A 16,559-nucleotide genomic window follows, 5' to 3' on the forward strand; every position below is an offset into this window, starting at 1 on the left:
TTGAGAGATATTTCACAACTCGCAACAAAAGGTATGACCTATTGAGAATGAAAGAGCTTACGAGAAGGGTGCACTGCCTATCAATAAAATTGGATTTCTAAGAATATTTGAAAGAAGAGATGTCCAATGCTGCAAAGATTTATGGTATGTTAAAGGATTGGAAAAATGTTAGGAACCAGCAAAGAACGATTGAAAGAGGGAGAAATTGCTAGGAAAACTAGGAAGTAATATTAGAAACAGAAAAGTAAAATCTTCTACAAGTCTATAAAAAAGGAAGAGTCGCTAAAGCATACTTTTGACACTTAGATACAGTGGCTAGGGAATTAATAGTGGGAAACAAGGAAACGGCAGAGACTTTGAACAAGTATTTTGAATGCATCTTCACACGCGAAGCCACTAGAGGTATTAGCTTCTGATTATTTTCTAAAGGGATTTTTTTTCTAAATCATTAAATCAATGAAAATAAAGACTGACAAGTCCAGTAAAATGACAGCCTGCATTCTAGAGTCTTAAAAGAAGTGGCTACAGAGATAGTAGATGTATTCATTGCGATCTTTCAAAATTCTCTAGATTCTGGAAAGACCACAGCGGATTGGGAAACCACAGCGTAGCACCACTCAAGAAAGGAGAGAGACAAGCCATCCAGCCTAACATTGGGAAATGTTAGAATTTACAATATTAAAGAATTAAGTGCAGGAATTAGTTGGGGAAGGTATGGCCAAGTGGCATTATCACTGGACTGTTAAATTCAGAGACCTCGATAATGTTCTGGGTATCCGGGTTCGAACCCCTGCACTGCAGATAGTGGAATTTGAACTCAATAAGGAATTCAATAGGAATTAAGAGTCATATGATGACCATGAATCCAATACCAACTGTCAGGAAAAACCCATCTGGTTTCCTTCATTAAACTCCTTTAGGGAAGGAAACTACCATCCTGACCTGGTCTGGCCTACATGTGACTCCAGACACATAGCAATGTGGCTGACTCTTAACTGCCCTCTGGGCAATTAGGCATTGGCAATAAATGCTGCCTAACCAGTGATACCCTCATCCCATGAATGAATAAAGATTTAAAAAATTTAGGAAAAAAAAAATCACAAAAGAAGAATCAACATGGTTTTATGAAAGGAAATCACATTTGACAAATTTGAGAATGTATCAATGATGGTGGATAAACAGGAAAACAATAAATCTAACATATTTGGATTTCCAAAAGAATGATTCAATAAGACTGCAAATAAAATATGAGTTAAGAGTTCATAGTGTTGAAGGTGACATGCTAGCACGGACAGAGTATTAGCTATCTAGCAAAAAACAGTTGGGATAAATGGATCATTTTTAGTTTGGTTAAGTATAATGACTGGAGTGCCACAAGGAGCAGTACTGGGATTCAATTACTGACAACCTCTATTAATGACTTGGGTGATATGATCCTACACGATTAAAATATCTCCGATACAGAAGCTAATTAAGTACTCCAAATGCCACTAACCAAAATCAGTTAACTCAGCACAAAATGCATGCAACATAAACAGAACGATTGGGACAGATATTTTGCTGCTTTAGTTTGTGCAGCAAAATGTGAAAAGATTTGCAGAAATCACAGTTTTAGATTCCTTTTGTATTATCATTTACATTCATTGTTTTCTGTCTAAACAGTGCAACATTTTTGCAACAGCAGACACAGGTTACAGAAAAAAAATACGATTCTCAAGCGTAAATTGCAAAATTGTATGCTGGTTTACTAAAGGTTTCACAGGAACATATCCAAACTACTATTGGTAAAATTAAAATTAGCATCGGTAATTGAGATAATCAAGTCATTTAGAATAGACTGCTGAATTCAAGATATTAACAAATGTCTAAAGCTGAATTATGACTGCAAGTTTGTTTTCTTGCTCCTGGTCAATATTCTCCCTTCCACTGCTATTTAAAGCACTGGGTATGGGTACACATATACTGGTCATCTTTCAACGCCTTAAGGAGCTATCTTTCGTAGGAAAGCCTTAAAACTGGATTATAGAGAATATCACAATGCTGCTCCCCTCAATGTTCATTCATTACCAGAAACAGATCACTTAGCAGTCATCAGCAATGTAAATCTAGCCAACATTCTGTCCCTGAACTAAGGGGGGAGCTATGACAAACTGTTGCAGCTGTACTAGTGTTCCAACATTAACTGGAAAATTCAATCGTTACATTTCCATCTCATTTTCTTATTGCATCTATAGTTTCATGCCGACTTTCTCTCCAACCAAAGGAGCTGTGTTGTTAAAGTGTTCTCTGAAATCCAAAATTCAGAATCAAAAGTTTGCAGAATTGAAACAATAACTTACTTGGAGTGGATATTTAATAGGATCTTCTCCAACAGGCTGGCAATCGTATGTGTATATAGCATAAATCATGATAAAGGAAACTGTAGCAGTCACTGCCCCAACTAGCACAGCTTCAATTACTTGCAAGCAGGGACGATGAACATACCTTTTTAGGCAAAATAAAAGCAAATTAGCATTTTACTACCTAATTGCGTACTATTGTTAGAAATTAGTATATATTAAACATGTATTTCTATCAGCTTGAAATAGGTAAAGGAATAAGTTAGTGCAGTAAATATGTCAGTCTTCCAGAGCAATGCTTAAGAGCTTGTTTCTCTAGAAACAGATCAGTAAATTATTTTAGATGGTGTAGGCTGTAGTGAGTCCAAAAAGTAACCATGGTCTGATGATGTCACTACAATTGTATGTTACAACTGGATAAATGTTTTAAAAGAAACAACCATATTTCAAATCTGTGTTAGGACTTTCAATTAATCTTAAGGAAGATGTACACTGGAATGTAAAAGTTTACTCACAACAGACAGAGAATAACTTGAATCACCATGGTTCAATCATTCAATAAAAAATTTGGCTACTGAATCCAAAATGTTCAATAGAGCACTAACAGGACTTATGAACAGCTTTGGGCATAGATTAGAAACAATCAGATATGAAAATAAAACTTCAGATTGTGAAATGAGTAAGGTTTGAGAAGAGAAGATGGAACTGACTGGGGGATCAGAATGAAATGAGATAATGAAATATGTAGGGTATGATAATCAAGGATAAAAAAGGAACACGTGAAAACTCAGGAAGATAACATTGTGGATGGGTTTATAGTTTCAAACAAAAATGTTGACACTTTACTGGGCATTTTATAATAAATTAGACCTTTATAGAGCATATTCCTTCACATGGAGTAAGTGAGGACTGCAGATGCTGGAGATCAAAGTCAAGAGTGTGATGCTGGAAAAGCACAGGTCAGGCAGGCAGCATCCAAGGAGCAGGAGAATCGAAGTTTCGGCATTAGCCCTTCAACATTAGCCCCAATGAAGGGCTAATACCCAAAATGTTGACACTCCTGCTCCTCGAATGCTGCCTGACCTGCGGTACGTTTCCAGCACCACACTCTTGACATCTTCCTTCATATGACTTTACAAGCAGAAACTATCACCACAGTGTTCAGATCAGGTTCCTTAACCAGTCCAACACTTGTTAGGTTGCAACTGTAACTCCAGGATGTTGCCCTCAAACGTCAGCTGGGACATTATTCAAATCCACAGATTGGAGCTGTGGAATCCCTGACCAGAGAGGGGAGATTTTGAGAAGCCACTTGTACATCAAATGGTCACATCTAGTCCATATTGTACTAAGCACATCCGCATACTCTGGTGGAGATTGGGACGTTTGGTCAGAGACAGTACTTTTATGTGAAAGATAGTTTTCGCCCAAGTTCTCCTCCAGGTTTCATCACTGTTACGGAATTTAAGTTGTCTGATTTATAGACAAAGTGGACGTTTTCTGACTCATGCAGCAAATGGGTGAGTGGGTGAGGGGCATCCATGGTGCACTAGAAGTTATTTGTGTTCTGCACACAGTTGGAGGGAGAGGCAACATTTGAGGTGACTGATAGTCACCGAACTGGAGCTGATCTCAGAGTTTCAGAGATTAGCCTCAACACAAGAGAAGTTGCGCTGATGTGATGACTCATGACTTGACCTTTTTAGCAGTTTTTGGAGGTTTGATGCTAAGTGAAGGAATGGTCAAGGTCATGCAGCGATGTTTTTCCACAGACAATAATAATTAGAAAGCGGTGACCCTTTCATGTGGAATGCAAAGTCGATAGACTTGGTCATGTTTGCTTGACTTCTCCACTTATACAAGTATGCAGCACTTTTTTAAGACCAGTCAGAACGTCACCCAATATGGACAATATCATTGGTGCAAATACATTGTGATGGTGACTAGGCTACTCAGTTATATAGATACTAAAAAGAGTACATGCCAGGGCACTGTCCTGTGAAAAAACATTATTGAAAAAAAAAAGAACAGCACTAGGCAGAAAGCTTTATGGAACTTCACAGCAGGTAGGCAGTTGAGGATGATTCGAGTCTAATGCTCAAGTAATTTAAAGCTGTGAAGATTGAGCACCAGGACGATAAGCAGTGAAGAAAGAAAAGGAAGAAAGAGTTGTTCTCACAAGCCAACCATTGTCCCGCTGACAACTTCCTTACTTGTCACAGTCATGTGTGTCTTTGCTGCCTATATAAACTAAACACATTATTACAATATTCTTGTTTTTTAATAATATCCTCTAAAACTACATGGGATCCTAACATGCTTTTGTGGCTCTTGAACTAAATCTTAGTCTTCAGTTCAGTGCACTAGAGAAAGATATTTCAAAATCACGAACAGAATTTATTATTTCAATCAGATTACTGTGAATGCAAAGAGAAAACAAGTATACACTCTCAAAGGTGGCAGGATGTGCGTGGGTCAGAGGCAAAAAGAGGAAAAGAAGATTAAAAGTTCAAAATTTAATATTAAAACCAAACCATAAATGCAAGCTTAAAAATGAAATCAACTTGTTTTTTTTTATCATCTATGGTAAACTGAAATGGTTCTCTCTCTAAATGTGAAAAGTAGAGTCATCATAGTCTCATTGGAGCACAAGATCCTGATGATCTCTCAGTAGAGAAAAACAACTGGTGCCAGGTCAACCTGATGTCACCACACCTCAGGAAAGGAGGTTGAGAAGGAGTCCTTCATGATAACCTCAGCCAGTGTGGAATTGAACTCTCACTGTTGGCATCACTTGCCATCGCAAGCCAGCCAAGTGAACCCCTTTGGTTTCTATATTGTATCAGAAAACAAAATTAATTTACAGAATTTTGCATCTAAAGTATCTTGCCAAAACACCACCCAAGAAAGAAATGTAGATTTAGTGATGTTAAAACATGCAATGTTTTTGCACAATTTACCTGATTCTAAACATTGTAAGACAGTAATTCAACCGATTAAACAAAGCTCCTAATATGCCACCTAAGGGTTACAAAGAGAATACTGTGTGTTAACAGGCTTTTTAAAAAATCTGCCAAATAAAAGTCACCATTGCAACTAAAGTCAGAGACAGGTTAATCACATTCATTATTTGTAGAAAAAGATACCATACACATGACTGGAATGTTCAAATGGAACTTAGGTAACTAGACATCAACAACCATTACTGCATGACATTTCATGTTGCTGCACTGAATATGTATAAATTATCTGCAGTTGTTGTCCAAACAATAATGTCCGAAGATGAACAGGTTGCTACCTTACCTGTTAAAGTCCCTATTCCAGAAACGCCCGTAAAGAGGGGCAGGGGACAAATTAGGCAGATAACGGAATCAAAAGGTCCCATCAGGGAAACCATCATAAGGACTCCTTCGCCAAATTGTTTGGAAATTACTTTTTCCTGCATGTTTATAACATACAGCATGATAAACTAACAAGAACGCCAGGAAGCTTATGTAGAACTACATTCAGGTCCTCAAAAGAAGTGAACAAACACGTAGGCAGAATTATAAAACCAGTTTAGAGGATCATTCCTAATAAGTTGATATGAAATACCACTGATAGCAACAATATTTGCCACATGCAAAGAACTGAATTTCAATTAGCTAATAAAATCTGTTATCCCAACAGAAATCAAAGTGTTTACATCTGTTTTCATTCTAAACTTGATCGGTCTATCGCTGCACTATACCAAAAGAGCTCTTTAGTTATCTTTCAAAGAATCTCTAACTCTCAAACAGACACCTCACTTGGTCTCAAGTTACTGCAGCTTGGCCTAATAGTATTTTGAAAACTCAAAAATATAGAAGCCATCATGTCATGACATCCTATTGCTAGAACAGCACTTAACATACTAGCAAGGTTCCAGGACTAAGATCATTCACCACAAGAGATGGTTATTTGAAAATTATTAAAGATCATTCCCTGTCAGAATCCTCAGTGGGTTTTACCATGCTCTGCATCTGAATAACTTTTAAGCTTGAAAAAGACTTTAGGTGAGAGCAGGTCAACCACATATGCTCTACAACATCTGTTCTATGACTAAATATGACTTTGATGTATCAGTTAGGATTGGAACAACAGAAAACACTTCAACACTGCAGGAGGTGGGGGGATCTAATTAGCAAAATTGTCTACTGCTCAAACTAGATAGCTCCTTTACCTGTTTCTTGGGTACAGTTAAATGATAATTTTCTGTGTGAGGCGGAGTATTATAACAATGCCTGCCTGTCCTAGTCATAGAGAAGGGCATGTGCCCGAAACGTCGAATCTTCTGTTCCCTAGATGCTGCCTGACCTGCTGTGCTGTTCCAGCAATAAAGTTTCAGCTTTGATCTCCAGCGTCTGCAGACCTCACTTTCTCCTAGTCATAGAGAAAACTATATCCAGATATCAGTGAAAGCAAAAGACTGCAGATGCAGAATTCATTGCTCTGAAGGTTATGTTACTAGTTTTGGAAGGCAGATGGAAAGAGGAGTTTTAGATACAAATAAAATTCTAAACTACAAACAAAAACCTTAAAGCAGCTATTGCATAACACACACTTGGAGAAAACTAATACATAGCTGAAAGCGATAGCATCACAATAGTCTCATTAAAGCTAACATTATCAACCATAGAAAACAAAGAGCAAGCAGTTCAGAAAACCTAAGTAAAATCCTAAAATAAATGTCAACTTTGAAAGCTAAGTCAGTTATCCACAGTCACGCAGGATAAAAATTTATGGAGGGTATTTAGCTTGGATTTGACATGACAAATCAAACATGTCACACAGATCTTCACAACAACATTGATGCATGGCTCAAAGCAGAATGATTTTACAGTTTTAACAGTTGGCTTGTCACAATAGTAAACAACAGTATTCAAACGTACAGAAACTTAATTCCTCTGTCGTGAATTAATGCATTTCCAGAAAAATAAAATTGCGAAATCAAACTTTTATGCTTGAAATATCAAAATCATATTTGTCATCTTGTTTTAACATACAACAATAGCAATTCATATCAGATTTTGTGTATGGTTACCGATTTGCTGTAAAATGTCATGAAAAGTAGCACATGGTTTGCATTAAACTGCCTACACCATTGCAGTGATAAATAATACGTACCAATTGCACCTACAATGATAAATATAGGAATTTCATACCAATTATACTGTACAGCCTGTAAAGAAAACAAAAAGTGAAGAAATTGAAAGCAAAAAAGGGAATTAATTATACTTGTATTCACAGATTTGTACTCATTTAATGATTTCTGGGTTAATGGATACAAGACGCAGGACTTTGTCGACAATATCTCGCAATATTAAAGACAGTCAACCAAGAAATTGTGTCAACAGCCAAAGATAATTGAGGGACACCATAATGATTGATAAGGGAGTTAACGTAATTTTTTAAAATTACATAAAATTGACTGTACTAACCACATGATATTGGTAAAACACAAACAAAATAATACAACTAACAGTGATAGGTTAAAAAATATGGCTGGGGGATGCTTTCAATCGACCTATCCTCTTACAAGTCCATCTCTATTTAAAACTCCACTAAAAGTCTGGTCCCAACCTAATAAAATCCAGTCAGATAATATCTTAGCACATTATCTTTAATGTCACAACTGGGAAAATGATCATCCCACATAAAGAATTATAAAAGTTTCAGTCTTAGCTATATACAAAAGAGAAGAAATTTAGTTCTTTTTTCAACTCAAGCTAGCCCATCTTCTGCATACTTAGCACTTTTAGCGCACTTTAACAAAAAGACCAAGAATAAAACCAAATATTCCAAAATTACTATACTTTTGCTTTCAAACTGTTATTGAACATAATTTGTCTAATTTAGGCATTAAAAATTCAGGTATTTTCTTTTAAATTGCGAGACATAACCGACATTTTCCCATAAAAGTATTTGACCCCACCAACCCACAAAATGAGCTTAAATTATTAAATCTCATACTACATTAACTCTTCTTCCAGACTGGAGGGAAATATTCGATTGTCCCTTATGAAATGAGAAACAGAAGTAATATTGGGTGTGATTAAAACATAACTTCCAAATGACGTGTCTTAAGTTGTGTCATCAAGAAAAAGAAAGAAGTATGGAAATTAAACAAATATATTCAAATTTACACACAGTAAAATACCTGGACATTTCCTCTGCACATTTTTAGTACAATCTGTAAATACCAAAGGTAATTTACATAGGAGCAGGACATTCTAAGCAACAAAGACAATCTCATCAAGGCAGATGGAAACTAATATGGGTAAGTTGGGGGATCATCTTTTACTGTCTTTTAAGATAATTCATGTCCTTAAATGGTGAGGACTTAGGAACTATAGAGAGGCAAAGATTTGGCATCAGTAATGGCATGTGGGGTGCGATAAGGGCAGTGCTGGTTACTGCTGGTCATTTTACAAAACTGATTATCCCTGAGAATCCACTCACAGCCTCAGTTATGCCTGAATTTCTTGAAACACACTTTTGCACCATGTTAAAAAGGTGGACAATGACTGCTCAACTAGAATACACTGCATGTAAGTTTCATTGTTGGGAAGAGAGTAAGTGCATGGAGAGAATAGAGCACCCTTCACAATTAACTCTCATGGAAAAAGCAAATCCCCTGAAGTATTAACTTTAATTGCAGAGCTCTTAAAAAAAAAACATTGTACATTTAATTCTAATTTGAGAGACTGCAGGACTGTAATCACTATAATTTAACTTGATTTGTCTTTTGAAAACTTCCAACTTGACATGATGCTGTCAAGATACCATTAGAACAGCTGCAGCACAGGAATGAAGCGATTTGTTTTTTTCATCAGTGAGCAATATTTGTAGTAATCACCATTATTACAGAAATGTAGAAGTAGCTTGATTTCTATGCTTCAACTACACTTTTGATGCCAACAATGGAATTTTGACATTGCATTTCTGATGTAACAAACTGCTAATGGGACAAAGAAACGACAAAATATCATTCATTATTCTACCGTTTCTTACCTCACTTTGGAACCGTCCAAAATTGATCAGACCTGGGTTTGACAGGTCACCGGGTTTGCGATGGTAAATACTCAGAACAAAGTTCAAAGTAAATGTTGAAATCATTGAGGCAAAGAACTGGAACAAAGAAAATTTCCAAGAACAAAATTTCATGAAAAAGTGACAAGAAACTGACTAAAGAGACTTCACAATCATCAAATACCTCCCAATCAAGTTGATTTGTATCTATATTAAATGCTGGATTGTTAGCAGTTTGTCCCATTATCTAAAGAATATAAAATTAGAAATTAGCCATGACAGTTACACTGATCCAATGGTTGAGTATCATATCCTGACTGGAAATGGAGTGGCTGCATCCAGGTGTCCAAGACTCAGTCTCCAAACAAATTGACAATTATTCCTCTCAACCTTTTTTGCATACAGATGAACCGGCATTCGATTATCCAAACAAGATCATGACACCCATGCTGTTCAGATAATTGAGGTTCCTCTGTATATTGCTTCAACACTGCTCTCACATCTCAAAGTAGATGGCCAGCAACCAGCCTTCTGAAACCATTGCCAATGTCATATGTTATCAGTGAGAATTTCATTTTAAAACTTCTAAAGTGTAAATATAAAACAGTTTAGTTATATATTATAATAACACCAGCTTGCATTTAAATAATAACTGAAATGTAATAATGCACTAAAACATATTAGAAGTGTAACCAAACAGAATTCAACTCAAGGGCATGCAAGGACACAGCACTAGGCCAGACGACAAGGTTGGTCAAAGTGATAGGCTTTAAATGAGGAAGAAAGCTAAAGATATTTAGGGAGGAAATTTCATAACTTAATGCCTAGCAGCTGAAGGCAAACCTGAAACAAAGAAGAGACTTGAACTGGCCAAATTTTGGCTGCTCTGGGAGCTGGAAGAGGTCACAGAATAGAAAAGGGTGAAGTCAAAGAGGGATTTGAAAATATCAGAATGCTTTTTGTTCTTTCATCACTGGGACTGTTGACTATAATAATCATTTGAAAGAATTAAATATGAAATAACATGCTATATTCACTGCATGTTCCTCCAAACTGTCCTGAAAATTGGGAATGCCCTTCAAAAACATAGGTCCACAGAAGAATCTAAGGCTGTACTTGGACAGATCTAGAAAAAAAAAAAGTCCTTTGGGCAAGAACACCAATCTAAAGGGGCAAAACTCAATTTAATCAAATGCTCCCATTTAACTTGGAAGACATGGTAATTTTTATGGACCATTAATTCCTCACCCTGGGGATATGAGATCACATCTCACCATGGCAGCTGGTAGAATTAAATTATCTATAAAAGTTTGGAATTGAAAACTTGTCTAAATAATAATGCCACAACATGTCCTTCAGGGAAGGAAATTTGTCATATTTACCTGATCTGGTCTACAGATGACTCCAAACCCACAGTAATATGGTTGACTCTAAACTGCCCTCTGAACTGGCCTAACAAGCCACTCAGGATGTACTAAAACTATTACAGAAAAGTTATAACGTCCTGATTCACAGAGCCACCAGAAATGACCAAACTAGCTCCCCTAACAATCCTGCAAAGTCCTTCTTAATATCATCTGGGACGTTGTACCAAAATTGGGCAAGTCTACTTTACAGCCATTGTCCAAGACACAATCATCACTATCCTTGGGTTTTTCATGCTAGTAGGAAAGAAAAATATAGGTACCTCAAGAAAAAAAAAAGCAGTGCCCCAGCATACTTCAAAATGAAGAAAAGAAAGAGAAAGCAGTGGGAAATGGAGATACATACAGGTAACTGAAAATATGGTCAAAAAGAGTATTAAGGAATATTTTGAAAACAAAAAGCCATCTGGGCAATGTGACCACAGAGATAGTGATAAATCCAAAGTTTAAGAATATAGCAGCTAAATTAATGAAGAGGAAGTGAAAACAAATCTGATGTTGCAGGAACAGAGGATACACAGTTACAAGGCAAGGTGAAGGTGTGGGTGGATGCATTAATGTCATCACGGGGAGCCAATGATAGACCTCCAGGCAGAGACCAAGTAGGATCACATGAGCTGAGGAAAAGCTACTACCAACAACATTGTGCCTAAACAGAGTTGGAAACATTACAAGCAGAAGCAGGATAGCTTTGCGTTTGAGACAGATTGTAGCCAAAAAACAGTGAAGGCAAGAGGAGGAGAAGGAGAAGAAGGACGACGACGACAAGATAAGCAAAATAAAACAAACAGGTGGATAGAATCTCTGACATCAATTTTGCCAGAACGATTCTGGTCTGTAGTGTGAGGATAAAGGTCCGATCAGAGTGCTGCAGGGGATTTGAGGCACAATTATGGTTTAGATAGGACAGCAGAATGACAGAGCAAATCATTTGGATAGGAATGAGTACAGTAGTTTTGAAGAATGCAGTGCCCCATAATAGTAGTGACTGTGAGGTAATCTATTTTATGAAGTTCATTCACTTACAATACGCCATGTCAGCATTTGATTCCAGAAGGAAGCCCCCTCCTCCAAGCTGAAGAGAACACCGCCTACGAAGTAAATTTACATAATAAGGAAGCTTCACTTGAAAAATCACAAATCATATCAAAAGGTAAATCAGAAGATTATTCAAACAAATGCATCACCAGATTGGAATGCATATGAAAATGCCTTCACTTCAAATTATCAGGGCAAACTATTTTTTGAATAATATTTTAGATGTCAGAATGATAGGTGGCTCTCCAAAAACAGAAAGAGTAAAGTTTAATTCTATTGTAGTTATCAAACTGTAAATATTACATCCATTAGTACCTTACAAGGACAGTTGTGTTTTGGTGCTTTACTTGTGAGCAACTGTAACTACCCAAGCATATTTTACACTTCATAGCCAAAACGAGAATACTGCCATATCAAAAAGGAAACTGATTTCAAGCCCAAACTCCAGTCACAAAAAGATAGCATGCTGGTCAATTCCCATGACAGCTCCCTCTAGACATATTTCATGGAAATAGTTGACTACTGAGTGTAAATTCAGGTCCAATTTTCCACCTTTTAAAACTAGTATCATTTACTCTTTTGAAGAGCATTTTTAAAGATAGAAGGTTTACATGCATGAAACATTCTTTTTTGACATGGAAAACTTAGTGAGCAAATAATTTTGATGAAAGATGATTATCTAAAATGCAAACTCTGTCTCTCTACATATTTTTCAATCTTTTGATATTCAGCATACAAACAGCAAGTTCCTCAATGTCGCTTACCTACTGGGGCGCCGAATGCAGCAGAGACCCCTGCTGCAGCACCAGCTGACACAAAATCTCTTTTCTCAGTATCTCTGCGAAAATACTCAAATATCTGAAACAAAAAGCGGCAAGACAGCATTCATTTTCTGTCACTTACTTTAAAGCTATAAAGTTTGGTTTCTCAAACTGAATATTCAAATGGTGCTCTAGCCTCAACTGCAGCGATAAACTTTCAGACTAAAAGGCTTCTTTAATAACTGGCAAAGAACTTCCTTTCTAGAAGTGTAACAGAATTGTTGGGTCTACATAAATTAAAGACAAATGAATAGGTAAAATTTATACCCATTTTCACAAAGTACAGAGCCCAGTAAACATCTCAATTAATTTCTCCCTTTCCTAACCACAATCTAGGAATAAAAATCTAGGACAGAATTTGAATATCACTTAAGAACTCTTTATTGAAGCTCTTCATCTTGAACAAATTCAAGGAGGGAATCAAATTTATATTCTGGGCAACGGTGTTGATTGATAGGCAAGTGGACTCGATGGTATCGGCATTGATATGAGAATGAAGGCTAGTTAGCTCAGTTGGCTGGACACGTGATTTGCGATATACAGGGACGCCAACAGCACAGGTTCAATTCCTACTCCATAAAAGCTCCATGAGCTCACCACAAAAGTTCTGCCTTCTCAACACCACCCCTTACCCGAGACATGGTGGCTCTCAAATTAAACTCACCAACTATTTGCGCTCTGACTGTGAAGCCCAATGGTGACTTTACTTTTTATGCTGTGAGAATGCAGTAGTTAATGATAATTGACACTTCACAGCCAGGCAGGGTGACTAATTGGTCATAACACTGCCCTGAGAAAAAATGAATAGCTGTCATATGTTTTGTTGAGTTGAAACAGGTGCATGTTTCAAGAACAGAGGCCCTTCTATTTGGAAATACATATAGTTTCTAATTCCTGTTATGCCGTACACGGTGAGCTCAGGCAACAATCAAATTGGTTGCTAGGATAATTCATTACATACTCAGTACTATCTAACAAGGTTGTTCAACTGTAGAATCACATCAAAATGTTGTGAATTATGTCAGCCTGGGCAGGTTGAGTACGATCAGTCCTTTGCTTGTTATGAAAACAGCTAAAGAGATATACTGCTTGATATGATCCATAAGTCTTCAGAACACATGGCCTATGTAGCTAGCATCATACCAGAACTGAAATTCATATATCCCATCCCTTATTGTGTAAAAAAAGTGTTGCAACTGCATCGTAACTGTTCGAAACAGCTAGCTTTGCCTGTTGCTCAAATGTTTGAGATACTTTATTCATCCGAGGTAACCTAAGATAGATAGTGCACTTTTCAAGATCACCTTAGAGCTTTTTCTACTTTGGCAGACAATGGTGTTAAAAATGGAACTCGACTGCTCAAGTTACTGAGTTTGTAAGTCATATAACTATGGAAAGTCTAGATCACTAATAATATGGTTCTGCAGTACAGATATCTATGGATTTCTTGAGCAGTACAATGATGAATACGCTAGCTTTAATGAGTGCAGAGACGGTCAATTATCATTATCTGCTGCATTCTTCGTGGCAACATGTCTACCAGAGTCCACTTGCCAATTAATTAGCATTCTCCTCTCGTATAATGTCGATTTTCCCTTTCATCGATATTCATGTGAATTGTCCAGATGAGCGCAAGACAGCGTTTCAACTAAAAGTATTTCATCAGCAAGAATTAAATTTAGTAATTCTCCAGCATATCGATAAGTTTCAATATACAAGGTTCCCAAATAAAAAGATCAATCTCATATTTCATATTAAATTTGCTCCAACACAAGAACAATGAACACAGGTATATTGATATTAACAGTTCAATCAATTGTATAGGCCTAGACTTCCACTCAGATCACAGCACAACCTGGATGGAATGAAAGGAAACAGCATAAAATAATTTTACATCTTAAATGTACATTGGTTACACAATAAACTAAATTATGCTGGAATTTGTGACATCTTTTAAGGTTTGTAAGGTCAATCACCTGACATAATCTCAGTCCACCACCCTGATCACGTCCCCCAGGGCAAAATGGTGAGTACTCATCCATCAGATGTGCACATCACATGTGCCCAGAATTCTCCACATAGCTTCCATCATCCAACCAACAATGATGAGTAACTGCAGTAACCAGCAATCATCTGAAGCCTCATTCAAATCTGTTTCTCATGTTGACAATATAATTATTTTAAATTACTTTATCCAAGTTCAAATTCAGTCAAATAATCCAGCCTTGACACACCAGACCTTTGGCAAATAAACAACAGAAATAACCAAATAACGTATCTGATCAAGTGAAAAAAAGTATTTGAACAAATTTGAAGTGTATACTCAGTTACCCAAAAGTCTCTGACTATTGACCAGAACATGGCCTATTAAAAAAATAACATTGTGTAGTACCAATATGCAGATTTTACATTAAGTTTTGTTGACAGAAAGAGAAAATAAATAAGAGGAGAATAATGTGAAAACCAACCTTAAAATCTCTCTTCAAGGTTGAGGACCTGCCTTGTGAAATGCCAGCTGCAATTACAGCACCAGAATGAATCATAGGACCTTCCTAGAAGGAAGAGTTAGTAACATGAAAACACAGCGGTGTTAAAATTTGAAAAGTAATTTAATATATTAAATTTAGAATTAATTATGAACCTTAAATTGAATCCATTTCAAGTTATCCATAGAATCTCCAGTATGAAAGTAGGCCATTCGGCCTATCGAGTTCACACCAACCCTCCAAAGAGCATCCCACCCTGATGCACCCCTTACCACTGTAATCTTGCATTCCCCGTGGTTAACCCATCTAGCGTGCACACCCCTGGATGCTATGGGCAATTTAGCATGGCCAAACAACCTAACATACACAACTGTGGACAATGGGAGGAAATCACAGCACCCAGCGGAAACCCACGCTAACACAGAGAACGTGCAAACTCCACACAGGTTGCTCAAGGCTAGAATCAAACGTGGGTCCCTGGAGCTGTGAGGCAGCACTGCTAACCACTGAGCCACCATACCACCCTCAACATATTTTTGTTGTTGATATGTAATTGTAAGTGCTGATTTTTTTAAAAAAAACTTTCATGGAATCAGAATGGCTAGATCACCAATATAATTTTCCCCAGTAACTTAGCTTTACTTGGCATTTTAAGGGATCTATGTACCTGCACCCCAAGATCCCTCTGTTCCTCCACACTACCAAGAAGCCTATCCTTAATCCTGTACTCAGCTTTCAAATTCGACCTTCCAAAATGCATCACCTCGCATTTATCCAGGTTGAACTCCATCTGCCACCTCTCAGCCCATCTCTGCATCCTGTCAATGTCCCGCTGCAGCCTACAACAGCCCTCTATACTGTCAACGACACCTCCAACCTTTGTGTCATCTGCAAACTTGCTGACCCATCCTTCAATCCCCTCATCCAAGTCATTAATAAAAATTACAAACAAGAGGCCCAAGGACAGAGCCCTGTGGAACACCACTCACCACAGACTTCCAGGCAGAATATTTTCCTTCTACTACCGCTCACTGTCTTCTGTAGGCCAGCCAATTCTGTATCCAGACAGCTATGTTCCCCTGAATCCCATTCCTCCTGACCTTCTGACCCTCATCAACTTTTCTAGTCACATTCTCAAAGAACTCGATAAGGTTTGTGAGGCATGACCTGCCCATTACAAAGCCGTATTTGATTGCATTTAATCAAGCCATGCTCTTCCAGATGGTCATAAGTCCTATCCCTCAGAATCCTTTCTAATACCTTGCAGACGACAGACGTGAGACTTACTGTAATTGCCGGGGATTTCCCTATTTCCTTTCTTGAAGAGAGGAATTACATTTGCCTCTCTCCAGTCAAGTTTTATAGAGCTGCAACAATACCCTTGTTAATGAAAGCCAAAAC

At 37.4% G+C, this 16,559-nt stretch overlaps 1 protein-coding gene across 1 annotated transcript in view; it reads right to left on the reverse strand.

Moving 5' to 3' along the window:
• The window catches only part of clcn7 (chloride channel 7), a 70,176-nt gene that overhangs the window by 27,385 nt on the left and 26,232 nt on the right, over positions 1-16,559 (reverse strand). Inside the window, exons 9-15 of the mRNA XM_043711567.1 lie at positions 15,141-15,224; positions 12,616-12,709; positions 11,840-11,904; positions 9,372-9,488; positions 7,485-7,539; positions 5,300-5,360; positions 2,340-2,484 (exon numbers count right to left, since the gene is read on the reverse strand). Coding sequence (XP_043567502.1) covers positions 2,340-2,484; positions 5,300-5,360; positions 7,485-7,539; positions 9,372-9,488; positions 11,840-11,904; positions 12,616-12,709; positions 15,141-15,224 — 621 coding nt within the window. The remainder of the gene's footprint in view (positions 1-2,339; positions 2,485-5,299; positions 5,361-7,484; positions 7,540-9,371; positions 9,489-11,839; positions 11,905-12,615; positions 12,710-15,140; positions 15,225-16,559) is intronic.

This window comes from Chiloscyllium plagiosum, chromosome 21 (genome assembly GCF_004010195.1).
Source record: "Chiloscyllium plagiosum isolate BGI_BamShark_2017 chromosome 21, ASM401019v2, whole genome shotgun sequence".
Classification (NCBI taxonomy): Eukaryota; Metazoa; Chordata; class Chondrichthyes; order Orectolobiformes; family Hemiscylliidae; genus Chiloscyllium; species Chiloscyllium plagiosum.